The sequence below is a fragment of the Sinocyclocheilus grahami genome, unplaced genomic scaffold, assembly GCF_001515645.1.
Source record: "Sinocyclocheilus grahami isolate Dianchi unplaced genomic scaffold, SAMN03320097.WGS_v1.1 scaffold157.1, whole genome shotgun sequence".
NCBI classification, from domain to species: domain Eukaryota; kingdom Metazoa; phylum Chordata; class Actinopteri; order Cypriniformes; family Cyprinidae; genus Sinocyclocheilus; species Sinocyclocheilus grahami.
Window position 1 is genome coordinate 368,785 of NW_015505336.1, and position 26,047 is coordinate 394,831.

The following is a 26,047-nucleotide window of genomic DNA, read 5'->3' on the forward strand; positions in this document are numbered from 1 at the left end:
ATCTGTCTATCTGTCTGTCTGTCTGTCTGTCTGTCTGTGTCTGTCTATCTATCTATCTATCTATCTATCTGTCTGTCTGTCTGTCTGTCTGTCTATCTATCTATCTATCTATCAATATAATAAACATGACCTTGGCATTAAACAAAGGTCTTAAAACAGAAAACAGAACATGAGAAATCTTTATCTTTCTTATTACTAAACTTAATAACACTGTATATAAATGGTGTTTCACAAAACATTTTGCTTTGCTTTTTTATTAAATGATATAATTTGCCATTTACAACACTAGTCGAAGGTGAATGTTAAATAACTTTGTTACAAACATGACATTTTCCCCAGATTTAGCCAAATAACCATTTTCTAAAATGTTGTTCTATTCAATTATATTTATTATATATTTACAAAAAAATAAATAAATATAAGATAGATAGATAGATAATAGATAGATAGATAGTTGTTCAATCTAAATTCAAATCATTATTATGAATGAACATATAGAGGACATTCAGAGAACATGCAAATTAGATTTTTGGTAACACATTATTTTCCATTCAGCGCCTCTGTGTAGGATGTTACCGCTGTGAAAAATTTATTAGAAGAGTGCAAACACTCCCCTGTCATCATATGAACCTGCAGAGGCCTACAGAGATACTCCCTGTTCAGACCCACAGATGTCCACAGGAGCAGACCTGACACCAGATGAACCCTCACAACAGATGCTTCTTATGAGGGAGGCCGTGATGGAGAAAAGAACAGAAACATCTACGCGTTCTTCAAGATCTGGACGGGTAAAGCGAGAGCCATCACCTTCTGCTAAAGAGAGGAAAACCAAAGCCCCCAAATCCATGAAGCTCCAGGAACCCCGCAAAAGAAAAGAAAAAACAGAAGTGACAGAAGAGGAAGAAGAAAGAGGTGAAGCCAAAGAGGCTCAAATCATCTCCAGCAGCACTGTTGTAAATGTAGACAGTGTGAGGGAACGAATAAAAGTAGATCGAGAGGAGTTATTGGGATTATTGGAGACTGAAGGGCCTGGAGAAGGTAAGTGTGGAGAAGAAAACATCTCAGAAAAAGATGGAGAACCTATAGTAGGCTATATTGTTCTGTCTTAAATTTTCTCTAAAGCCTTGAAGAAGCGATACCTTGGAATTTGTGAGCTGCTTCTCATCGTTTTGGTCCTGTCTGTGGTGATCTTCTTCTTTCCTATTTCCATATGGTTCTGTGTGAAGGTATGCTTTCAATTTATGGGATTAAATATTAAAAACGAATATGTATTTGGTAACTGTGTTCAGGCCCCGTAATTTTAATTTATTATGTATAAAATTGTTTCATTATATATAAAATTGTTTATATGTAGATTGCGAGAGAACGAGAGCCGTGAAATTTCAATTGGGGCATTTACTGCAGAAGAGTCCAAGGGGCCCTAATATTTTAATATTAATTTATAATTCTTAATGTTACATTAAAAGTGTAAAGCTAATATAATTTTTAATTAATATATAAATGAATTTAATTTAATTTTAGTATGTGTTAACATTTTAATAATTTATGTATGTGGACTTTAATACATACATGTTTTATTTTGCTGCAGGGCTGATGTTTTATCTCCCATTTTTGGATGTGTGCCATATTGTCGACATTCGTCTGAAAATACTGAAGATCCTTCTTCACCCGGTAATTTCTTTGCTTTCAAAGTAACAAAAAAAGCCTCCATGTTTTCTGCACATTGACTTCAATCAGGTTAGACGCCATGCTGAATGTAACGTGGATGAAAACGAGTATGTAAGGGACGACTTCAAGTCTTTACAATGGAACGCACTGTATGAAGGTCCAAGATCATGTATTTTCACAACTCACAAACATTTTTATTGAGTTTTTGTCTACTGAAAGTTTTTACAGAAAGATGTTTTGTCTGCTAAACAATCGATATGCTGCAATCCAAAGCACTGTGCTTCTATTGCTCACAGCCTCCCTTTCATTCCTGTAAAACATTTAATTACTACTGACTAAGGTCTTTGTATAGGCAGCATTGTATTTTCTGAGATGACCTTTGAGTCATTTAATGAAGTGCACTGTAAAAAGCTGACTGCGACAAACACCATCTCATTTACACAGGTATGTAAACATAAGGGTGGCAACTGGTTGAAGACTAGCCCAATCAAAACATTTTTTTTTACTCATTTTATCAACTGCTGAGAAAATTGCAAGTCTAAAAAATTATAAAACACCTCTCCAACAAGCCATATAATTCCATGTCATTGTATCCTCAGGTGGTGACCAAAGATCTGGTGTGTACCGAAGTGAGCGCGGTGTGTTACTATCGTATCGAGAATGTGTCTGTGTGTTATTCCTCCCTCGCCGGCGTCCCAGATGTGCAGCAGGCTCTGACCCAGGTCTCTGTTAGAGAGATACTGGCCCATCATGCCTTCACTGACATTTTGCTGGACCGCAAACGGATGGCTCAGGAGATTCAGGTAGACGTCAACAGATACGACACCTCATGAGGGCTTGAAACAAGATGTCTACTAAGTTTTCATTTGTTGGGCAAGTCAGTTTAGATTCGGTAACCTGCAGGTGGGGTATCAAAGTGGAAAGAGCAGAAATGTAAGTGCATAGAACAGATTATACTCCAAAAGTCGTCACATTACGGCACTAATTACATACTGTACACTCTTAAAAATAAAGGTGCTTCAAAAGGTTCTTCAAGCGATGCCATAGAAGAACCATTTTTAGTTCCACAAAGAAGCATTCAGTCAAAGGTTCTTTAAAGAACCATCTCTTTCTTACCTTTTTATAATCTCAAGAACCTTTTTTCGCCACAAGGGACCTTTTGTGAAACAGAAAGGTTCTTCAGGTGTTAAAGGTTCTTTATGGAACCATTTAGACAAAAAGGTTCTTCTATGGCATCGTGAAGCACCTTTATTTTTAAGAGTGTATGTCCACTGTTGCAGAGAAGAAATTAGTCTTCCACCTGAGCTGCAACACAACTTCGCTGTGGAGGCCGAAGCGAGACGTCAGGCACAAGTCAAAGTAAGGCCGTCTGTACAAAATGGGATTTGAACCCACAACCTTTCAGTTTCCAAACCATCTTTTTAACCACTATGCTTCGCACAGGTGATCTCTGCAGAGGGAGAAAAGGCGACTTGTGAGGCTTTGAAGGCCTCTGTAGAGTCTCTCTCTGGTTCTCCACTGGTCGTGCACCTTCGACTCCTGCAGCTCCTCAACAATCTGCGCTCTGAGCAGCCTGCTGTGGTCCTCAACATACCTTCTGATGTCCTGACTCAATCCATCGACCTCATCAGTTTGACCAGACCTGCCAATCAAGGTCTGACCGCAGGTGAAGCCTCAGATGATGCAAACAAAGCCTCGCCCATGATGTAAAGACAGCATGGCTATCAATGTTTACTTAGGAAGAAGTTTCATATGACTAATTTTACATAGACAATTTACGATACAATATTTACCTTTGCACCATCTAACTCTCACTTTAATCTTTAAAAACACTAATAACTGTAACTTTTCGCGCTCTAGCGGTGAATAAACAGAACTGCATGCGTCTTGCGGAAGAACATTGTAGCCGGAGCTACTTCTCTGTTTGGCTACTCAGTGGGTCCTACCAGAACCATTCTAAAATAGTCTGTAGTGTTGGGGAAAGTTACTTTTAAAAGTAATGCATTACAATTTTGCGTTACACCCTAAAAAAGTAAATAATTATGTTACTTTGTTACTTTTTATGGAAAGTAATACGTTATGCTACTTTTGCGTTACTTTTAAAATCTGGCCATGGCTTGATTGTTTGTTTTTAATATAAAAAGTTCTATTTTTAACAAATGTATAAGCCCCTTCACACCAAAAAGTGAAAGGAATAAGCCTCAGGCTGAAGGAAAAGTAAATTCACGTCCGTACAGTAGAATGCAGGAGAAGAAGGTTCAACACTCCTTAGCAATAAAAAAACAATGAAGCACAAATGTTAGTTTATCTAAAGTAATTTTTGCTTATTAGTATAGTTGAACTGGATCATCAAAGGTCAGCAGCAAAGACATTGGTTAATCAAATGGGATTAAATACTTAATTGTTATTTGTTTTAACATTTAATTATTGCAAGCTTGCGTCATATTCTGAGTTTTGCATTTCACTGTTTTGATTCATTTTGATGAATACTGAATCTGTTTTTTTTGCGAGTAAGATGAATTAATGCATGTTCACATTTAGTCTAGAACTACAGTAAGATAATGTTCACACAGGGCATACAACGCATCTGTACTTCCGATACTTTTCCGATACAGGAGACTTGTGAGTAAATAAATGGGAAACAAAGTTACTGGTGTTACTAATTTGAAAAAGTAACTCAGATATTTTCTTCTAAATTAAAAAGTAATACGTTACTTTACTAGTTACTTGAAAAAAGTAATCTGATTACGTAACTCGCGTTACTGGTAATGCATTACCCCCAACACTGATAGTCTGAATATAAAAACGTATTATAGGTGTAGCGTAGTGATTCAGAATAAGCCAAAAACTCGGTTTGGAAAATGGATTCATGATGTACTCGCTTATTGTGTAAATTGTGAACACAAAAAAAGTTACGGACTGCGGCTTTAAATGTAATCTTTAGCAAATCTCAAAATTAATATTTATTTTATGGTATGTGCAATGCAAGTACACTTCAAATACAGATGTGTCTATACTTTATTATTTTGCCCCACATGAGCTCCAGTATGGTGTTTATTCCCATTTAGTGTTTTTTGGTGCCTCTGGACAGTTTCGGGCTGGCTTCAGGTTTCTGACTTCTCGTTTTAGCTTCAGAAGGGGTGCTGGGGGCCTTGTGTGCAGGTGCAATGTTCTTCTTGCTCGCTGTAAAAAGTAGATATAATCAGAGATTAGAAACAGGTCAATTCATACTTATATGTTCAAGTTGAATTTGCCAAGTTGACCAACAAAAAGCTGCTGGGTTTGAAAGTGACTTGTATGAGTGGTGCTTCATACAAGTCATTCACTACTTCACTGCTTCATACAAGTATTGTCATTCACTACTGACAATACACAACAGACAATAGACCTTACTGCCTGCAAAATTTGGAAAAAATTTAAATTTGGCTAATGTGACCACACCTTTAATCTTATTCTGTATCTGAAGTGTAATGTTAGCCTCTGACACACTTACACTTGGTCTCCACACTGGGCCGAGCCTGTAGCTGCCTCTCCAGATCTTGTATCTTGTCCAGAGCTACCTGTAGGTCTTCCTCTGCCTTTAGCGCTCGTACCTCTGCGCTTATAGCTCGCGTCTCTACATCCCTGGACAATACAGCTTATATAGAGACCACTACAGATCTGATTAAAGGATTAGTTTACTTCCAGAATAAAAAAAATCCTGATAATTTACTCACCCCCCATGTCATCCAAGATGTTCATGGCTTTCTTTCTTCATTTGAAAAGAAATTAAGATTTTTGAGGAAAATATTCCAGGATTTTTCTCCATATAGTGGACTTCAAAGGGGACCAACAGGTTCAAGGTCCAAATTGCAGTTTCATTGCAGCTTCAAAGGGCTCTACTCACGATCCCAGCCGAAGAATAAGGGTCTAGCGAAATGATTGGTCATTTTCTAAAAAAAAAAAAAAGCTCTGTTATTTTAACCACAATTTGGACCTTCAACCCATAAAGATTGGGTATTTTTCTAAAAAAAAAAAAAGCTCTGTGATGTATGTCTGTGACTTCACGCATTACATAATCATGTTGGAAAGATGTCAGACGATTTTGAAGTTTGAGGAGAAAATCAGATGGAGTTCTACATCTGCGTACGTCCCGCATGGGGGGGCCAACAGGTTCAAGGGCCAAAATGCAGTTTCATTGCAGCTTCAAAAGGCTCTACTCACGATCCCAGCCGAAGAATAAGGGTCTAGCGAAATGATTGGTCATTTTCTAAAAAAAAAAAAAAGCTCTGTGATGTATGTCTGTGACTTCACGCATTACATAATCATGTTGGAAATTTATGGAACCATTTAGACAAAAAGGTTCTAAATCAGATGGAGTTCTACATCTGCGTACGTCCCGCATGGGGCGTGGCCTTCGCAGAGATAGTGCAAGATGAGCATTTGTGGTTAAAAAGTATATAGATTTGTTTTGTTTTTTTAGAAAACTAGATGAGACCCTTATTCCTCAGCTGGGATTGTGTAAAGCCCTTTCAAGACCTTCAACCTGTTGGTCCCTGGTGAAGTCCACTATATGGAGAAAAATCGTGGAATGTTTTCCTCAAAAACCTTAATTTTTCTTTTCAACTGAAGAAAGAAAGACATGAACATCTTGGATGACATGTGGGTGAGTAAACGTACAGAAGTACTTACAGAAGCTCTTGCTGAAGAGTTCTCACTGTTTCTAATGCATTGAAGGCTTCCTTGGCATTTTCAGTGTGAGGGGATACCACAAGTTCTTCAGTCTGGAAAATAATAAGAAAAGGTTTATGCTTTACACTCTGTAGATGGGAAGCTGATGGAGATGGTTTCGGCCAACTCACCCCTGTAAGTTGGACGGTCTCCACTCCTAAGTTCTTCTCAGTGATATTGCCATCATAACCAATTAGCTTCATGACTGAGCCATCTTTGTCATGTCTGCTGGCATTTTCTTCCCCCTTGACGAAGATTTGGTTTATTTATTTGGTGTTAATCTATGTAACCAAACTAGCTATATGGCTAGCAAGCTAATAGCTTATATAGAAAAAAGTGTTAGTTACATATTCATCAGCACTTTGGAAAGAATAAGGCCCAGTGGTGTCTTTTATGGTCAAGAGTTCCTCTTCATCTTCTTTGGTAGGTTCCTCTGGTTGTTGCTCGAGCTAAGAAGATATACAAGAAAGTTACTCACATTCTGTACTAGCATAGATGTATTCTACCAGAGAGCCTATGCTGATGTCGCTCACAGGCTGTGGTGAAGTTTTTCCAGACAGCTGCAGGTCCACAGGGCTTCCCTTCACATCTGACAGTAGTATTCGACAGGCCTCCACCCACTCGCCACACTTTTTCTGAACAAACACAATTACAGCGAGAAGTGAATTTAAAAGAGTAAATCTTGGTTGAGACGATTAGAGGGATTGTAAAGCACCTGAAGTTTAGCAAGTTGGTAGAGCTCATTCTCTGTGTCATCCTGAGATGAGCTCTTCCGGATTGCCTCCTCCACAATAGCCTGACAAGAGCTGCAGAACAATTTGTGTAAAGAATTTATTTCTAACTATAAGCAGCTCAGGTATATCCTCTTGATGCATTGAGTTTAATGAGATCACCTTGTGATGTACTTGGAGAAGTAGTCAAGTTTCCCAGAGAGGTTCCTGGCATCCTCCTCCAGCTTCTCAACAGACACGTCCACAGTGGCGTTCAATTCAGGAGTTGGAAGATTCGGTTCTTGGACTGGCACCATCAGTAGCAGAAGGTCCACCATCCACCGTATCAACTTGGTGTGAAGAGAAGTTACCTGATAACACATAATGAGATCATCATTCATGGCTTGGACCTTGGGCATCCAGTCCTGGTCCAGGAAATCCACCTTCCTGCAGAGTTTAAGTCGAATCGTGGTTAAACATCCCTGAACCAGGTAATCCGAAAATGTCAAAATGTCCTGGACTGCATTTCCCAAAAGAATCGTAAGCATAAGTAGATCATAGAGATCAGTGGTACTAATGGTTTCTACAATATACTTAGGCTTACAATGCATTTGGTAAACGCAGCTGTCCTGCCCTAAGCCATGAGAGATGATAATCTTGTCTTGTCTACTCCAGGTCTGTTGGATCTAAACTCTGTAGAAGGGTGACCTCCAGGAAAAGGAATGGACATCCCTGACTTAGGGAATGCAAGAAATGTTATGCAGTCCTGGGGTGTACCTCCTCATGAAGCCTCATATTTTCACAGTTGAAAAAGTTTTCTTGAGAGAACCGGAATTCCTTCATTGCCTTTAAGACATCATCCATTTCAATCCTGTCACAAATACAAACAGGGAAATTGAACATGGTTTAACCAAAAACATGAATCAAGTCCTATTTGTTTTGCATCTTTTGTAGCAAGTTTCTGAGGGTCCATTTTGTTTAGGATACTACCTTAAAAGACAGCCATCAATGCTGGCAGTAGACAAGGTGTATCACTAGGTTTTGCAAGATAGCTATAATGTTTGATCCTTGCATCTGTCTTACTTGGTGTGGGGTTTCTTTTTAGCCCTGTCCCGTTCTGACTGTGTGCTGTTCACTAGTTGGAGAGCCTCCTTAGACAGATTCATCAAGTTGCCAAGAGTTTCCTCCAACTTGAGGCAATCACCCAAAGACTGCTCCTCTGGAAGTCCACTCAAGGACTTTAATCTTCTTGACCAGAACTCCATATTTTCAATAAGCAACATTAGTGTCGCATGGATCCCTGCAAAAACAACCAAGAGCAGACGTCAATATCTATTGGAGAAACCAAACAAGACTATGTGAGGAACTAAAGAGCTTGGTTCTCACCACTTTCTCCACTAATACGGATTCCCAGTTGATTCTGGAGCTCTGTAATGACCTTTGCCAGCTCCCTCATGGCCTCCTGGCCTTTAGGTGGCCCTCCATCTGAACCAGGGTGTCTCCTAAAGAGCTGGAGACAAACCTCAATCCAGGACTCTTGTAGGTTTGTTAGCATTTCCAGTGTTTCCTGACCAGACACTAGGTCCTCTCCTCCATATCGCTCACACTGCTGTGTCAACACCTGTCGGTGGACAGAGATAGCTATAATTTTTACATTTAAAGTGGAAAGTAGAAAGATAATTGAGTAAGAAATAAAAAAATGATTGCTAACCTTTGACCATTGCTTCAGGTCTTGGGACAGCTCATCTTGAGACTTGTCAACGTTCATATTAGGGTACCTTATGAACCACATCAGAGCTAAGTTAATAAAGAAATAACAAAAATGCAAAGAAAAAAGTATTTCCTTTACTGACCTTGATTTGTCTTCATAAAACTTGTGCCACTTGACAACATTAGCACGGACAGATTCGATAGTCTCGTGCTGTTTGCTTTCAGCCTCTCTGAGGTTCACCATGAAGTTGGTCAGTTTATCTTTCCACTGGTCAGTCAATTCCATGATGTGAGAAACATCCTCAAAGTCCTGTGAATAAAAATAACATGGATATAACATTACTCTATGTCAAAGTCTCGACAGGATGAGATAGTAGTTACTTTGAGTACCTTTGCTGTTAGGAAAACAGTGAAATGATCTGCAGTCTTGGCCCAGGTGTGCTCACTAATATGTAGCCGTCTGACCAGATGAAGTTTATTTATCTTTATTATCTGAAAGAAATATGTGAGATATTTAGACTCAAATATGATCAATTCTTTCAAAATAAAAGTCAAAAGTGAATTGTCAAGCAGAATGCCACAAAGTCACCTTGACTGCAAGACTATAGGTGGCTTTTCTCCAGAGGTCCCTTTCTTCATAAAGCTGAGACATCTGTCCTTCAAGTCTCCTTCGCTGCAACTCATAAAGCTCATGGTACTCTGCTACAATACTGCAGAAAATTCACTTTATTTCAACCAGACTGATATAAAGTTACACTGAATCAGTGTGAGTCTATCTTAAACACAGACTGATAGATAGATAGATAGACAGATACACAGACTGATAGATAGACAGATAGATAGATACACACACAGACTGATAGATAGATAGATAGATAAGACAGATACACAGACTGTTAGATAGACAGATTTCTTTCTTTCTTTACAAAACGTAATTAGAAAGCATATTTGTATTTATTATTAAAATGAACATTTAATGATTAGACATTTGAATAAAACGTACTAAATTCGATATCGTCCCAATCTAAGGTACAAGGCTTTGTGTCCACATCTCCAAATTTTTATTCACAATGAGAATTCAAGGTTAAAACACATTCTTACCTAAAAAAATGATTTCCAGCAACCGCTTATTTTCATATATACTGTATATCTGATTTATTCAATGTATATATTTTAATGATATGCACATTATCCCTGATAATCTAATACATTTATATGTTATTTAGATTTTTGCCCTCTACATGAAAAACTTGGAATACATGGAAGACTGGGTTACTTAAAGAGTTCCTATGTGTCACTTGACTGAATACAATATCCACTTGTATTTTTGTGTGATTACAAACGTCAGAGAGAGATGAGAGTGTTTTTGCAGAGCTTCATCTGGAGGTAGCTGGCTCTTCAGTACTCTTCAGTCTCACTGGAGGATTTTGTGGTAGGGGTGCAGGTTGAGGGAAGACGTGAATGCGCGGATGTCTGTTATCCTGCTGGCTTTGGCGAGGACAGGCGCGGCAGGCAGGAAGATGAGCTTGGACACATCTCCGTATGAGGAAGTCTTCCTTCCGGTATCCTGAGACTCTGAGGATGAACTGGACTGATCATCTCCATGGGTTTCCTTCTCTTTCTCTCCGAATCCAACCACCTGTTCGGATCATACAGTAGAGGGATTTGGTAGATGCTAACATGATTAACAGTTTAGTTAAATAGATTATTTAGCTTGTAATGACCATTTTCTGTCCTCTCGATGCTTTAAAAAGAGAATAGATTCAGCAAATAAGTAACATACATGTATACTTAGTTTTCTACTGCTGGTGTGTCTGTGCTCCATGAAAAAAGATACCAGTTCATCTTTGGTGACATTCTTCAGGACTTCAATCTGTTGGGTAAAGCAACACATAAAACACAGAAAAAAACCTCAAATAATGCAGAATAAAGTATAAGAATAGAAATGCACCGATGTTACAATTCCGGCCGATATAGATAATGTTATAGATGACTAAAAATAAATGGCCAGCATTACAATTCTATATTAATTTAAATACATTTTAAAAAATAAATAATAAAAATATTAGCTATTTTCTACAAAAATTAAGAAAGGACGGAAGGAAGGAATAGATAGATAGATAAACATATGTTAAGAAAAAGGTTGGTGAAGTGGCATAAATAAATACTTGAATATATTAATAAATACATAAATGAACTAACACATGAATGAATGAATGGTGATGTGGCATAATATAAAAATAAAATAAATATTAAGTCTAACAAAAATGTTTGTAATGTTGCATAAATATACTGAATTAAATAAATAAAAAATAAATATTAACACTAATAAATAAGACTGGGTACATGGCATAACTAAGTAACTAACAAATTAATTAATTAAATGCTAAAACAAAAACATTGGTAATGTGGCATACATATAGAAATAAAATAAAATATATATTAATTCTAACAAAAAATGAGTAAAGTGGCATAAATATATAAAATAATATATTAACACTAATAAATAAGGTTGGGTACATGGCATAAATATGTAAATAAATGAATATATACATCCATAACAATAAAAAAAATGCTGGTGATGTGGCGTAAATATAGAAATAAAATAAAAACTAAATCTATAAAAACAAAAAGGTTGGTGTTGTGCCATAAATACATATAAAAATTAAGCCTAACAAAAAAGGTTGGGTATATAGCATAAACAAACAAACAAACAAACAAATTCTTACAAAAATGGTTGGTAATAATGTGGCATAAATAAATAAATATTAAGACTAACAAATGGTTGGTGGCACAAATAATAAGTAAATCAATATTAATACTAACAAAAAAAGTTGGTGATGTGGAATAAATAAAACTTATATATTACAATTTTATACTTTGTCCAAATAAAGTAAAAATAAAACTAAAAACTAAAATCAGTCATGTAAGGCATGACAGTATAATGTACAGTATGAAAAATGTATATACATTTTGATACTTGCTAGACTACATTTAAAAGTGTTAATAAATAAAGCATGAGTAATAATAAAGAAGTGGAATATATGGACTGATTTCTCACTTCTTTATTGAGCCTGTCAAAGACATACTGCTGCGTGACCACTTCAAACCAGTTCCTGTCCACTTCTTCCCCGAGCTGCGTGTCTTCACACTCCTTCAACTTGATCAGTGCTGTCACTTGAGTTTGAAAAGCCTCATCTGACAAGTTAACCATTTTCTCCCCAAAGCTGACTAGAAAAGCTTCGATTTTTCCTTCCACAAAGTCAGTGCTATGAGAGTAAATCACAAAAAGAAAACGGTATTTATATTTACAAAGAATACAGGCTAGATAAACGTCTAGTTTTGACCATAAATCTTGCCTGAACTTGGTGGCCTGAGTCTCAACGGTAACTGAGAAGCCAAGGACACCGGAGGTATTTCTGCAGGATGGGTACACTTGATACCTGAAGAAAGAGTCAAACTAGATCTGTGTTGTAGCAGAAATATTTAGACATAGAAAGACAATCTGAAAGACGACGCTTCATAACTGACCCTAAAGTTTCCTTTGTCCTCAGGAAATCAAAGCAGGGTTCTTCCATGTGCATCTGATGAACACAAAAAACAAGATTTGAAAGGGTTAGTTCACCCAAAAATGAAAATTAGTCCATGTTTTACTCACCCTCAAGGCATCCTAGGTGTATATGACTTTCCTCTTTCAGACGAATACAATCAGAGTTATATTAAAAATTGTCCTGGCTTTTCCAAGCGTTAGAATGGGAGTAGGCGGGAGTTTTTGTTCAACAGTCCAAAAGTAGTCAAATAAAGCGCGTGCATCCATGATAAAACGCTCCTCACAGGGCTCCGGGGGGTGAATAAAGGCCTCCTGTAGCGAATCGATGTGTTTTTGTAAGAAAAATATCCAGATTTAAAAAGATATAATCAGTTTTGTGTAACTTCCGCTTACTGTCGTACATGCGTTCACGAGAGATTGCCGTTACGATGGATGATGTAGGACGTAGGCGCAGTGCATGCGCGTGTGAGTCTCACGAAAACCAACGTTTGTTTACAGGATCAAAGGAAGCAAAGTTTCCTTACTTTAGCAAAGGAAAACCAGTCTCCTCTTGGCTTATATCGAAACATTTTCCAAATCCTCATTTTGCGCTTCTAATTCATGACCAGCATTGTGTTGTGTTCTCTTTTCGTCGCGCTTCTGCGTTCGTCACGAATCACCAGCGCGTGCGCGATGCATACGTTTTATGTCATCCGCTGGAATCCGCTTTATTTGACTACTTTTGGACTGTTGAACAAAAACACCCGCCTGCTCCCATTCTAACGCTTGGAAGAGCCAGGACAATTTTTAAAGGGTGGTTGATTGCGATTTCATTTTTTTAATGTTAGTTAGTGTGTAATGTTGCTGTTTGTGCATAAACAATAACTGCAAAGTTAAGACGCTGAAAGTTCAATGCATTTCAATGTCTTTTAAAACTATGCCAGTTTAATGCCTACAAAAATGGCTGGTAGGGACTACAACGAGTTACTTCCCGGGTTCATGACATCACAAACCCAGATAAACCCCGGGAAAATGCAGCAAAGGGGGCGAGGCCATGCTGCGCTGCTTTAGAGAAGAGGAAGAGAACACTAGGGGTGCATGAAAAAATCTATTCATATATGAATCGCAATTCTGTCTTCTAACGATTCAAATGGATTCACAAGTTTCAAAATCAATGTTCAAAAGCAGCGGTTCTCAATACTGTTCCTCGTATCACCCTGCTCTGCACACGCTCTGCATCTCTCTCTCTCTTTCAGATCATCAGCTCCAATAAACTGTGTTCCAATTATTCACTTTATGTGTATAGACAGACAGATATATTTCACATAGCTATGAGAAGCATTAAACATGGACGCGCGTGCAGTTGCCGTACTGTATTAAAGCTTTAATTAGGATAAAACCGTATATTAAAAGCTAACATAAGCAGTAGCATTTACAAATAACAGCAAATCTAAAAGTATTAGACAACAACAAACAAAAAACATAGGCCTACCATTAAAAGCCATGCTTGCATAGGTTCTGCACAATCCTCTTCAATAATATCCTCTGCTTCTCAATGAGGCTCAAACTGATATGCAATATTAACAATGCTGTTGTTTACAATACAACCGGAGGACATGCCGCTGAGGTGAGAGGCAGGGCGTTTAGACACGTACTAGAAGTGGTTTAGCCAATCACACTGGGCTAGCTAACCAATCAGACCAAAGCCTATTTCTGGTTAGGATAAAACCGTATATTAAAAGCTAACATAAGCAGTAGCATTTACAAATAACAGCAAATCTAAAAGTATTAGACAACAACAAACAAAAAACATAGGCCTACCATTAAAAGCCATGCTTGCATAGGTTCTGCACAATCCTCTTCAATAATATCCTCTGCTTCTCAATGAGGCTCAAACTGATATGCAATATTAACAATGCCGTTGTTTACAATACAACCGGAGGACATGCCGCTGAGGTGAGAGGCAGGGCGTTTAGACACGTACTAGAAGTGGTTTAGCCAATCACACTGGGCTAGCTAACCAATCAGACCAAAGCCTATTTCTGAGGGAGGGGCTTCATAAAAGAAGGAAATGATCAGCGTGTTTCTCAGAGAAGGGACAGAGCGGTGTGGAATAAATTGGTAAATTGTGACAAATATTGCGTTTTTTAAAGTTTTTTTTTAAATGAAGGATTAACATGTTAGACCCCATAAACACAATCAAGCCTAGAAAAAAACCCGTCAACCACCCCTTTAATATAACTCCGACTGTATTCGTCTGAAAGAAGAAAGTCATATACACCTAGGGTTGAGGGCGAGTAAAACATGGACTAATTTTAATTTTTGGGTAAACTAACCCTTTAAGAAAGAAGGACAATACAGATACTTTCAACGATGAAACTCACCACGAGCAGCTCCATCAGTGTATGTTCCCGCAAGTTCTTCAGCCCTGTCTGGAAACAAAAAACACTTTAAGTGCAAAATTTAGGTTTTTGTTTTTCACACAGAGCTATTAAACAGTTTGAGAAGATCTGGAATACAGCACAGGAGACATTTGGACTGCTAACTGACCATTACCTGATAGTATACTGTGACTTCGGAGTTAGCGTCGGCTTTATTGAGCGACTGGACTTTACATAAGTGGTGCGTCTGTGGCAACTCCACCACTCGGAACAGGACAGGAGGTTCAGCTGGAGGAGCTTTATACTGAAGTTTCCTGGAAAACACCAGGATGTTGTATTTGCCAGTAAATAAATTACATGAATTGAAAAAACATACTTATTTGAAAAATATATTACACTATGAATTCTTAATTAAACAAGTAGTTCTCAGATTGTTTTTTTGGTGATGCCCCCTTTGAAAATAGGAAAACTTTTGCAGCTCACCCCATAATCTGATTCTTAAAAATGTTGAATAAAACTCCACATAGTTTACATTTATTAAATTAATGGACTGTTGTGAATTTGCTGTGAAAAAAAATCATTAATATTTTGTATTTTCTTTCAGCTTCATATTTTTTCTTATGAAAAATATAACCTTTTTTTAAAATCTTTTTGTGAAATCAAAAGTTATTTTATTTTATTTTACTAAGAGAAAGTAACAAGATAACGTAACGTGCGTTACATGTAACACATTACCTCAACAATAACAAAAAATAATTTTATAATATCTAAAATAACTATTGTAAGTATGCATTATTGCAAGTAAATTGAATAAATAAAAAGTTTTATTTTGTTATATTTTCCCCAAAAAAGTAACATGTTACCTAAACATGAACAATTTGTTAATAAAATATGATAAATTAACTTTTGTAAGTTTAACTTTTTCTAAGTAGAACTTTTTGTAATTAAATGAAGTGATTTTATTTAATTTTACTTCCAAAAAGTAACTTGATAACGTAACACGCATTACATGTAGCACGTTACCTCAACAATAACAAAAAATGTTTTATAATATATAAAAAATTTAATATTGTAAGTAAACATTCTTGTAAGTAAATTGAATAAATAAAATTGAGTTATTTAACCTCCAAAAAGTAACCTGATAGTGTAACACTCGTTACATGTAACATGTTACCTAAACAAGTAACAATAATAAAACGAACTCGCGGCGGATCTGCTTGTTAACCAGGGTTCAAAGTCTAAAGCGTGAGGAAAATCTGCACTGAAACAGTGTTACTCCTCAGTTGCTCAGTCACATTTTTATGAATTTTTACAAGGCATGTGACAAAGTATGTATGTATATATATGTATTAAAAAGTTAATACATATATAAAAAGTTATATATATATATATATATATATATATATATATAAAATTAACTTTTGAAAGTATAACTTTTTCTAATTAATAATAAATGTACTTTATTATTTTCCAAAAAGCAACTTGATAACGTAACATGTATTAGATGTAATGCGCTATCTCAACATTACCAAAAAATTATTTTATAAAATATACTTTGTTTTTTTTAAGTACACATCTTTGTAAGTAAACTTAAAAAATAAAAAAAATATTTTATTTTGTAACATTTCCAAAAATAACCTGGCAACGTAACATGTGCTATATGTAACACGCTACCCCAACATTATTAACTATTTATTTTTAAATAATAAATATTTTTAAATAATATAAAAATATAGAACTAAACTGAATGAATTATTTGATTTTCTTGTACTTCCATAAAAGTAACCTTATAACATAACACGCTTTAGATATTACACACATTATTATATAACGTAAAACATTTACAATATACTTCTATTATATCTAACAAACAGAAGAAGCAGTCAACTTACTCTATAAAATACTGAAGAAATTCCTTGGATTCCTGTTTGTGCAGAAATTGTACAAAAATTAACAATTACAGTGTAAATACATGTTTAAAATGAAATAACTCACCAATAAGACTCACAGCACTTGTGAAGTTCCCTTGTATGAGTCCTTCCACAAATAACTCGGCCTTGAATCGATTCACAAAGTCCATTAGATCAGTCACACCGAGGTCGGCCATGATAGCTTCATACTTCTGCATCACAGACCAGCGATGGTGCTCCAGGATCTGCAGTCGAACATCTCTGAAACACAGGAAGTCAGACTTCATCTGCATCAAATAATGCGAACGGAGATCACAGTGGTCTGAAATCTGCGGTTACCCACCTTCCAAGTCGATCTGGCTTAATGAGGATGATGTAGTAGGTTTTCTTCAGCTGCTCAATGTACATGCTGAACACATTTGGAGCGGTGCTAAAGTTGGCCAGGTGGTCTACGATCAGGTTCAGAAGCAACTAAAGGATTAAAAACAGACGTTTTACTGGCAGAATCGGTTTGTTCAAATGTATCAGATTGGTTCCAGGCAGATTCAAAAAGAATCAAAGTCTCTATACAACTCACAGGCAGTTTGTGATTGAATCCTTTGAGTCTGATGAACAAGCCGTGGTCTCCAGGAAATAACATATACTCCAGTTGAGCAACATCAGCATCGTATGCCGGCTCCGCCAGATTATGAGCCAGAATATTCACAAAGAGATCAAACAGGACCAGACTGGGAGAGAAAAAAGACAATTTATGTGGTAATATTTCCGCCAAGGAATAAAAAATAGAAAAAAGGTTATTGCAACTTTTTAGCTCACAATTTAGACTTTTTCCCAGAATTCAAAATGTGTACTTTTTTCTTGGAATTCTGGGTTTGTATCTCAGAATTCATATTTGTTCTGAGAATTTTGAGAAGAAAGTGTGAGCTAAAAAGTCGCAATGACCTTTTTTGTTTTTTTTGTCCCGTGGTGGAAACGGGCTTCTATATGTGGCAGGGTTTGGCCAGAAGGCTTTGGAAGAGAATTATTAATTGAATTTGTTGAGAAACAACTCACTTTTTAGGAGATTCCTGTATAAATGGTGCCAGCAGCTGGAAGCGTGCATAAGCTACCAGAAAATACAGACACAATGACATAATTACAGCGGTTACATTGTGTTTTTTTCTTAAGTTTGTCTTATTATAAAGGTACCTTTGGGTATCTTGAACTTGTTGTCCTTTCTGAACCAGAGACGGCCTCTCTCGTTGTCAATTATTTTGACTGGGAAATCCGTGTCAGGACAGTCTGATGTTTTGAGGGTGAAATCCGTGGCTGTGAACGGATAAGAACAGACGTGAAAAACTGCCGTAAAGAAAAGAATGAATGGTCATTTAATGGAATGGAATTGGAGCTGACCTATAAACCTGTTCTCAGCTGGGAGGTGAAGGTCCGGGTTCAGCGGGAAATCTCCAGCCCAAAGGTCACGGTATTCTTCTGGAATATCTGTGTAGGTAGAACACTTCATTATTAAATATTCAATATTATTATTTAATATTAAATGAAAAATAATTAACTAATGCATGGTATATTGGTACCATATTGGTTATCAGCTGATAGTGGAATTTTGTATTTGTACATGCTCATTTCCTCTATTTTTACATTTAGATCTTACATCTTTAAAAATTATTTAATAGCACTTAAATCAAACCTCAGAATTGAATATCCATTTTCATACTTACTACATTGAAATGCTTTGATGCCTAAATTCACTTGCAAAGTTTAAAGCGATTGATTTTTGGTGTTTCATTTTGAATTTATTTCTACCAAATGTCTATTTTGAATTTTAATGAACAATTTTATTTATTTGTGCAACATCACCAACATTTTTTCTCTGTTAGTAATAATATTTATTTATTTATTCATAAGACATCATGAACATTTTCTTTGTTATTCTTAATATTTATTTGTTTATTTAAATATTCATCAATTCATTTTATTTATATATTTATGCCACAATACCAAACTTGTTTGTTGGTCTTAATAACCATTTATTTATTTTCTATATTTATGACACATCACCTTTCTTTCTTTGAGTGTGTGCTTAAAATTTTTAGCATTTAAAATACCTCTTTTTAGTTTTTTTATTTATTTAAACAAAAGAATATACAATTATAAAATTGGTCATTTATCAGTTATTGGCTATTAAATGATGTTATAATATCTTGCATCTCTGCATTCCTATTTTTTTATTCTGCATTATTACGGATTATTTTTATTTTCCGAGAATATCACAAAAACAGTTTTTTTTGTGTTATTGTTTTATTTATTTGAACCAAAACTGCATAGAATTTTAATATCAATTTAATAATTATAATAAACATTAATTGGTTACACTTTACTTGAAGGGGTGTGCATAAGACTGACATGACACCTACATAATCATGACATGACACCTACATAATCATGATATGACACATGTCATGAATATGAAGGTTTTTTATGCATGTTTATGACAACTGTCATTAAGTGTCATTCGCTCAGTTCTGTAATTTTTAATGCAAATATGACATTGTTTGAGATGTCTTTGTTATGGGCTATGGTTAGGGGTAAGGATAGGGGTAGGGTTAGGTTAGGGTTAGGTCAAATAATGTCATATTTGCATTAAAAATGACATAACTGAGCGAATGACACTTAATGACAGTTGTCATAAACATGCATAAAACCTCCTTCATATTCATGACATGTGTCATGTCATGATTATGAAGGTGTCATGTCAGTCTTATGCACACCCCTTCAAGTAAAGTGTTACCCATTAATTTTAGATTAATGTAAATAAATGTGTTCAAATGTGTAATTCTTTATTTAAATAAATTTTTTATGTAATTTTTTATTTAATATTGGTTATCAGCTAACAGTATCTGCCATCATTTGAACACCGGTGGATCCCTAAAAACAAAACCACACTTTTCCCAGATCCTTTGTGGTGGTGGATTACCTTCAACACTGTACTGCGTCCCAAACCACTTCTCGTTTAGAGGACAGTGCCCATCATGCTCGGGTGACAGCAGTAATATATTGGCTGTTGCTGGAGTCAAGAGTGTCAAAGGAGCTGAGATGACCTTCAACCACAGATATATCAGATTAAACATCAGAACTACGAGCATAAAATGTTTAGCATTGTAAAGCATGCCTCTGAGTTGTATTCAAACATCAGCTGGTCTCCACGCAGGAAGTCCTCTTTTGGAAAAAGTTGCATGTTTTCACAAATGTTCGCCACAAACTCAATTGGTTCCATCTGGTATAAAAAATATAAATATGAGCGATGGCGTCCTGCATCTGGTCTACACAGTAAATTATTTGAGATGATTTCACGTCACCTGCTCCTGATAGTGAAACTCATTGGCTTCAATCTTCTGGATTTCTTCATAGATCCTGAGAAAAGCCATAACCAAGAGAGTGTTGAGTTTTTTGTTTTTGTATTTAATAAGGATTCAAGGATATTTAAAAAAAAGAGAGATTCTTTTCTTCTCGAAAACCATTCTTCACTGAATATGGCTCTTGAGTTGTTTGGAGGTAACACAATATAGGTTCTTCAGATCAGTGTCTTAGTTTCTGGGTTCTGCAAATGACATTATTTGCTATGAAAGTTTTCAAATGCCATTTAAACTCACTGACACGAGTAGACTTGGAGGTAATGAATATGAATAATTGATTATCGGTATGAAGTCAGTGGGTTGTTCAATATTTTGTGAGCACACAAAATTAAACCTAAGTGATTCAATAACTATCCGGTTTCATTTTTTTATATTATTATTATTTAATTTTAAATATTAAAAAGATTAATATTGATCTTCCTTGTATTATCATTATTAAAAGAAATTAAAAATAACAATTTGTTATAAATGTTACAAATGTACATTTTATTTTGAAATTAATGTGATAATATTAATAAAACAAATATAAACTAAATAAACATAATAAAGATTTACTTTCTAAAATGTATTCCAATATTGTTTTATTGTATATATATATATATATATATTATTCCAATATTTTATTATTATTATTATTATTATTATAAACAACAATTTACACATTTTATACTTTTATTTTCAAATATATATAAGAGAGTAAGTATAAATAAAATAAAAAATAAATGATTACTTTATACAATTTTCCATTTATATATATATATATATATATATATATATCTATCATATAAAAATATAATTTGTCATTTTCATAGTTTTACATATTTTTAATACCTTTTAGAATCATGTAAATTACTATAAATTTGAATAATTAATCATTTATAAAGTACATATGAACAATAATATATTTTATAAAGTATTATTATTATTATCATGTTAAATGTCAGTATAGATTGATAACTTATATGAATAATTAAGTAAAACACAAACACACATAAAATTAATTGATTCAATAACTATCATTTTTTTTATATTACATTTTTTTTTTTATTTATCTATTCCTTCCTAATTTTTTGTAGCATTTAAAATTAATTTAGGTTTAATTTAATTAAGTATACTATTTAAGTACAATGACTAAATTTAGTTTTTAGTGTTTTAATACTATAGAATTTTAAAATTGGCTATAAAATCAGCTCCAGATCTACATCAGCCAGAATTTTAATGCCAGTGCATCTCTATACCGATTCTTCATTCTTTATCATTTTTTAAGATGGTTTTTATTCTTTGAGATTAAGGACACATAAATTCAATAAAGTGATAAATTTTATTCTGTTCAATTTTAATAATTAACTTAAATTCAATATATTATTATAGTTTAATGTTATTATAAATCTAAATCAAATTATGTTACATTAAAAAAAAAGGTTATTTTCTTCTTGAGAACCATTTTTTTTTACCACTGTATAACGTTCTTTAAAATATATAGATAAACTCTTATCGCTGTCCTCCAGCATCAAGCTGTAGGTTTCTAACGTTTAAAAAAAGCAAGGTTTCAATCTTCTGATTCTCACCTCTGTTGAGGTTCGACGGACTGAAGCATCTTCAGATACTGGAATACAATATGAATGACCTACAACCACAATAAAACATGGCATTATTAATGTTTAAAGAAGAATAAAAGTATTCAAACCACATAAAAACAGCTAAGGATGGTAAGTGAGCGAACATGATGGGTTTTTCAGACCTGGAAGAAGTTGTGGAAGCCCTCGTCACTCAAGGTGATTGAAACGCTGAAGATGGAGTAGGTGGTGTTCTGATCGAAACCCGACTCACTGTTTCCTCCAAACAGAGCCAGAGCCCAGCACCTTCACATGCAGAGCATTGATTCATTTGATGCAAACTGATTCATTAGCGACCAGTTTAATTATTCAAATACGAAAAGAAAGCCAAACTCACTTCTTTCTGAGTAAAGACAGTACACTTCCAGCTCCTTCATGACCAATCAGCCAGGAAATGTAATGCAGGGGTTTCACTCTACGACCCACCATACAAACAAACAATCATACTTTAATGCCATTAGCACAATGCAAACTTGTACTATTACACCGTGCTGTCCTGGTTTAGAAGCATCTTGGCCTCGGCAGGGTAAGACGATTTTGACAGCTGTCCGGATGTGTTACTGACCTGTAATGTTTGCCCTGAGGTGGAAGAGCCCAGCTGATGGTCAGCGCATGAATCTTTCGCACAGGCACCACTGTAAATGCCACATGAAGTTAAGCTTCCGAACACCCATTTAAATTCATAAAACACATGAGTAGACTGAGATTTGAGAGGCACTGAATCATTTAAATAAAGACATTTAGAATGAAATCAGTATGATGTTCAATTGTTCAATGCAGATATGTAAGTCATGAAATAAATGAATTAATTTGGTTTAACTTTAATATTTATATTTAATTAAAAGAAATAAAATATAAAAAACTAATATTATTTATTATTAAGTTGCACATAAATTAAATTACAATTATTTATTATTATTTAATTGTAAATATTTTTTTTAATGTTTCATATTGCTTTTCTTTGCATTATCATTACAATTTAAAAAATAAAAAACAACAACAATTTACATATTGTATACTTTTATTTTCAAATATACATTAGTAAATATAAATAAAATAAACAATAACAAAATAATTATTTACGTTATACATTTACATTTAGTCATTTAGCAGACGCTTTTATCCAAAGCGACTTACAAATGAAATATATATATATATATATATATATATATATAAAATTTCCATACTTTTACATATTTTTTATACGTTTTCTAATAATTGTTTATAGTATAAATTATTAGAAATGATAATAAATTATAATTTATTAAGTACATAGGAACAATATATTTTATTAAGTATTATTATTATAATATGAAATGTCAGTATAGATTGATTATTTATATGAATAATTAAGTAAATCATTAAATTAAATAAAAAAACAAAATTAAATATAAAAAAATCCTAAATTAAATATGATATATACTTAATTTGATTTTATTACGTTTTTATAATGTTATTTAAATATTAGGTTATATATTACGCATTAAATATTAAATAATTTTTTTTAAATTTACATTAAAGATCAAAATGGCTTTTAAACTGACCTAATCTATAAAACAGAAAATCCAATGCTACCTCTGTAAAGCTTGTTGAAATCTGGAGTATCAAATGGATCCTGAAGGTCTGAAAAATCGGCCCGTGGCTGGCCACTGTGAAAAGAACCGAAAAGAAATGACATGAAAATAAACCCTGGTCAATATAGAAATATGACTGTTTAACATACGTACTTGTTTGGGATCTTAATGCAGATCTCTCGCACCCATTCTTCCAGGTTATCAAGTGTCTCTATCAGGATATAGTGTCCAAAATTAGACGCTTAAACGTAAATCTGAGATTGGTACTGTACCTGAATTTTCAGATAAATCCTTTATTCTCATTACCTTTGGACTGCACTGCGAGCGTCATGTAATGAGCAGAGTAATACCTCCTCCAGAACTCTCTCAGATGCTCATAAGTGTCGATATTCTTCTCTCTGGGTTCGTTTTTCAGTGTCTGAGCATTTCCTGATGAAACACAGAGAAAAACAAACATCATAACAATCATTCTCATGTTTGACATCTCAGAACGTTATGTATGTGTGTGTAACACGCACTGACCCCAGAAGAACTTGCTCATCGGGTGACCAGCTTTTGCTAGACCTCCAAACAGCATCTCTTTGCGATTAGAGTCTAATGGCTGGGCCATCTGGTACTCTGTTAACAGGTTTAGACAATTTAGCTAAATTACATTTCATTATCTTAAAAAATAGTTCACCCTGAAATTCAAATGTACTCACGCTCAGGCCATCCAAGATGTAGATGAGTTTGTTTCCTCATCCGAACAGATTTGGAGAAAATTAGCATTACATCTTGCTCACCAATTGCAGTGAATGGGTGCCGTCAGAATGAGAGTCCAAACAGCTGATAAAAACGTCACAATAATGCTAAATTTCTCCAAATTTGTTCAGATGAAGAAATAAACTCTTTTACATTTTGGATGGCCTGAGGGTGAGTACATTTCCAGCAGTTTACTGACCACTGTCTACGGCCTCCACCTCCCTGTCAACTGCATCAGGAATCATCAGGGGACCAATGAAAAACTGCGCCCACCTGTGGACAAACACAGCAAATGCAGATTATTAAAGGCACAGTTCACCCTAAAATAAAAATTGTGTTTGATTACGGAGTATTTTTGCTCACCGATCCAGTGCTTCTCTGAGGTACTTTCTTTGAACATCAAACTTGAAGATGGTCCGCTCACAGTCTGTGGAAGCGTTGTCACTTCCTCCATGTTTTTTCAGGAAAGCATCAAAGCCATTTTCGGCCGGGTACTTCTCGCTGCCCATAAAGACCACTGGGACAGAGAGAAAAAATGTTCATGTGACTAAAAAGAAAATAAAAAGGTAAGAATAAAATGAATGTCAAGGAACGCACTGTGCTCGAGGAAATGGGCGAGACCAGGTAGATTGGCAGGGTCACTGAAGCTTCCCACGCTGATACAGAGCGCAGCTGCGGACTGAGATATGATATAAGACATTTTATATTATATATCTACAAAAATGAAGATAACTGTAAATAACTGACAATCACCTGTTTCTCTGAACGGCAATTCTTCTTCACCCCTTCACTGCATTTATTCACACAGTCGCTGTCTTCATTAGTGCTCTCACTATCACCATCCTCTTCCTCACCGGAGTCTTCCTCCTCTTTGGCAACTGGCTCTCTGTTACTCTCTGACTGGGTGAGGTCTGATATGAGTAGTACTTTGAGTCCATTGCTCAGCTCTATGTACCTTTATTTTCAGAAAATAAATAGCATCAAAAAATAAATACCGGTATGTATCATTATTATTATTATTATGAAATAATAATAATAAAAATAAACAACGTTTTAATTAATAAATACATTAAAATAAATGTATGATCTATTTTCAAATATACATTTGATAATATAATTAAACATAATTTTAAAACAAAAAATAATACTAATAAAATACATTAAAATAGGCATTTAATAATAATAATAAAAATTACAACAATTTATTTCAACATAAAAAAATTAAGATTTTAAATTTATTTTAATTTTGTTATTAAATATATATTTGATTAATATAATAAAAATAAATAAAATATATGAAATTTAAATATAAATTACCAAAATAAAAACATTAAAATTTATACATTTTATAAAATACATCTGATAATATAATTTAAAAACAAATAAAATAAATAACTTACTTTATAGTAGGGCTGAACGATTAATTGCATTTGCGATAATATCGCGATATGAAAAAACGCGATTTTTCAATCGCAGAGGCTGCGATTACACTCGGTCACGTGACACGCGAGAGTAAAGAGGTGTGTTCGACTTGAAGATCAGATCGGTGTATGACATTAAAGTACAGCGAGCGAGAGAAAGCATAAGGGGACGTCCACGCTCTTATAGCTCTCGCAGTACTTTGATGACACGCACTAAGCAGCGCTGCTTCAAGTCGAGCGCGGGCCATCAGCAGAAAAAGAAAATAAATAAAACAGTAAACAGCCAAAGGACGTAACTTAGAATGGGAGATGGATCGAGAAAAGCCACAGATGAAGTGGCACAGACCCAAGCAGGTGCTAGTCATTCAAAAGCTAAATGCAGAAAATATGACGAGGCGTATCTTGCTCTCGGCTTCACTCACCGTGTCTATACCGGACGCTACAGTCATTGCATTGCGCCGCAACAGCTCTACACTGTACGTGACAAAGCGACCGTTGCAAATCATTTTAACTTTGTGTCAGTAGGTCATAAATAGAACAAGGCATCAGTTTAATGTCGGGTTTTGTCGTGTCGCACCCTATACAGTCTATGGTCGCGCCGCGCCGCGCCACATCCAGTGTACACAGCATCACTGATTATAATGGGTTCTACTGTATTTTGCCGCTC

General features: G+C 35.0%; 3 protein-coding genes across 3 annotated transcripts in view; 1 reads left to right on the forward strand and 2 right to left on the reverse strand.

Moving 5' to 3' along the window:
• nphs2 (NPHS2 stomatin family member, podocin) overlaps positions 1–3,378 on the forward strand; it is a 5,674-nt gene extending 2,296 nt beyond the window's left edge. Inside the window, exons 2-9 of the mRNA XM_016282234.1 lie at positions 569–1,038; positions 1,123–1,230; positions 1,355–1,420; positions 1,586–1,671; positions 2,268–2,471; positions 2,528–2,601; positions 2,949–3,027; positions 3,112–3,378. Of these exons, the coding sequence (XP_016137720.1) occupies positions 672–1,038; positions 1,123–1,230; positions 1,355–1,420; positions 1,586–1,671; positions 2,268–2,471; positions 2,528–2,601; positions 2,949–3,027; positions 3,112–3,378 (1,251 nt within the window). The 5' untranslated portion in view covers positions 569–671. The remainder of the gene's footprint in view (positions 1–568; positions 1,039–1,122; positions 1,231–1,354; positions 1,421–1,585; positions 1,672–2,267; positions 2,472–2,527; positions 2,602–2,948; positions 3,028–3,111) is intronic.
• Positions 3,379–4,680: 1,302 nt separating this feature from the next.
• Positions 4,681–10,059, reverse strand: axdnd1 (axonemal dynein light chain domain containing 1). Its single transcript, XM_016282276.1, has 16 exons — positions 10,040–10,059; positions 9,388–9,508; positions 9,189–9,290; positions 8,942–9,108; positions 8,800–8,866; positions 8,475–8,709; positions 8,172–8,388; positions 7,866–7,959; positions 7,272–7,459; positions 7,094–7,184; positions 6,912–7,013; positions 6,726–6,827; positions 6,510–6,623; positions 6,340–6,431; positions 5,162–5,292; positions 4,681–4,851 (listed from the first exon to the last, which is right to left on the reverse strand). The coding sequence occupies exons 1-16, from the start codon at positions 10,057–10,059 to the stop codon at positions 4,733–4,735; spliced, it is 1,962 nt and encodes a 653-aa protein (XP_016137762.1). The 3' UTR covers positions 4,681–4,732.
• nrd1b (nardilysin b (N-arginine dibasic convertase)) overlaps positions 9,829–26,047 on the reverse strand; it is a 20,661-nt gene continuing 4,442 nt past the window's right edge. The window contains exons 2-30 of the mRNA XM_016282277.1: positions 24,713–24,914; positions 24,557–24,638; positions 24,323–24,476; positions 24,159–24,232; positions 23,741–23,836; positions 23,525–23,647; positions 23,372–23,429; positions 23,220–23,293; positions 22,210–22,279; positions 21,982–22,059; positions 21,770–21,890; positions 21,597–21,655; positions 19,972–20,026; positions 19,785–19,889; positions 19,590–19,713; positions 18,011–18,097; positions 17,807–17,926; positions 17,672–17,723; positions 17,196–17,346; positions 16,962–17,089; positions 16,717–16,879; positions 16,601–16,632; positions 14,884–15,022; positions 14,712–14,759; positions 12,330–12,382; positions 12,158–12,241; positions 11,860–12,067; positions 10,582–10,671; positions 9,829–10,437 (exon numbers count right to left, since the gene is read on the reverse strand). Coding sequence (XP_016137763.1) covers positions 10,213–10,437; positions 10,582–10,671; positions 11,860–12,067; positions 12,158–12,241; positions 12,330–12,382; positions 14,712–14,759; positions 14,884–15,022; positions 16,601–16,632; positions 16,717–16,879; positions 16,962–17,089; positions 17,196–17,346; positions 17,672–17,723; positions 17,807–17,926; positions 18,011–18,097; positions 19,590–19,713; positions 19,785–19,889; positions 19,972–20,026; positions 21,597–21,655; positions 21,770–21,890; positions 21,982–22,059; positions 22,210–22,279; positions 23,220–23,293; positions 23,372–23,429; positions 23,525–23,647; positions 23,741–23,836; positions 24,159–24,232; positions 24,323–24,476; positions 24,557–24,638; positions 24,713–24,914 — 3,055 coding nt within the window. The 3' untranslated portion in view covers positions 9,829–10,212. The remainder of the gene's footprint in view (positions 10,438–10,581; positions 10,672–11,859; positions 12,068–12,157; positions 12,242–12,329; positions 12,383–14,711; positions 14,760–14,883; positions 15,023–16,600; positions 16,633–16,716; positions 16,880–16,961; positions 17,090–17,195; positions 17,347–17,671; positions 17,724–17,806; positions 17,927–18,010; positions 18,098–19,589; positions 19,714–19,784; positions 19,890–19,971; positions 20,027–21,596; positions 21,656–21,769; positions 21,891–21,981; positions 22,060–22,209; positions 22,280–23,219; positions 23,294–23,371; positions 23,430–23,524; positions 23,648–23,740; positions 23,837–24,158; positions 24,233–24,322; positions 24,477–24,556; positions 24,639–24,712; positions 24,915–26,047) is intronic.

Bases quoted from the DNA above. Each gene is read 5' to 3' on its own strand.
- axdnd1 (XM_016282276.1), bottom strand. From the start codon at position 10,059: ATGTATTCCAAGTTTTTCAT. The intron at 7,960-8,171 runs GTAAGACAGATG...TATTTGTGACAG, and splicing joins AAAAAGAAACCCCACACCAA to GATTGAAATGGATGATGTCT. The intron at 5,293-6,339 runs GTAAGTACTTCT...TGTATTGTCCAG, and splicing joins ACTCTTCAGCAAGAGCTTCT to GGATGTAGAGACGCGAGCTA.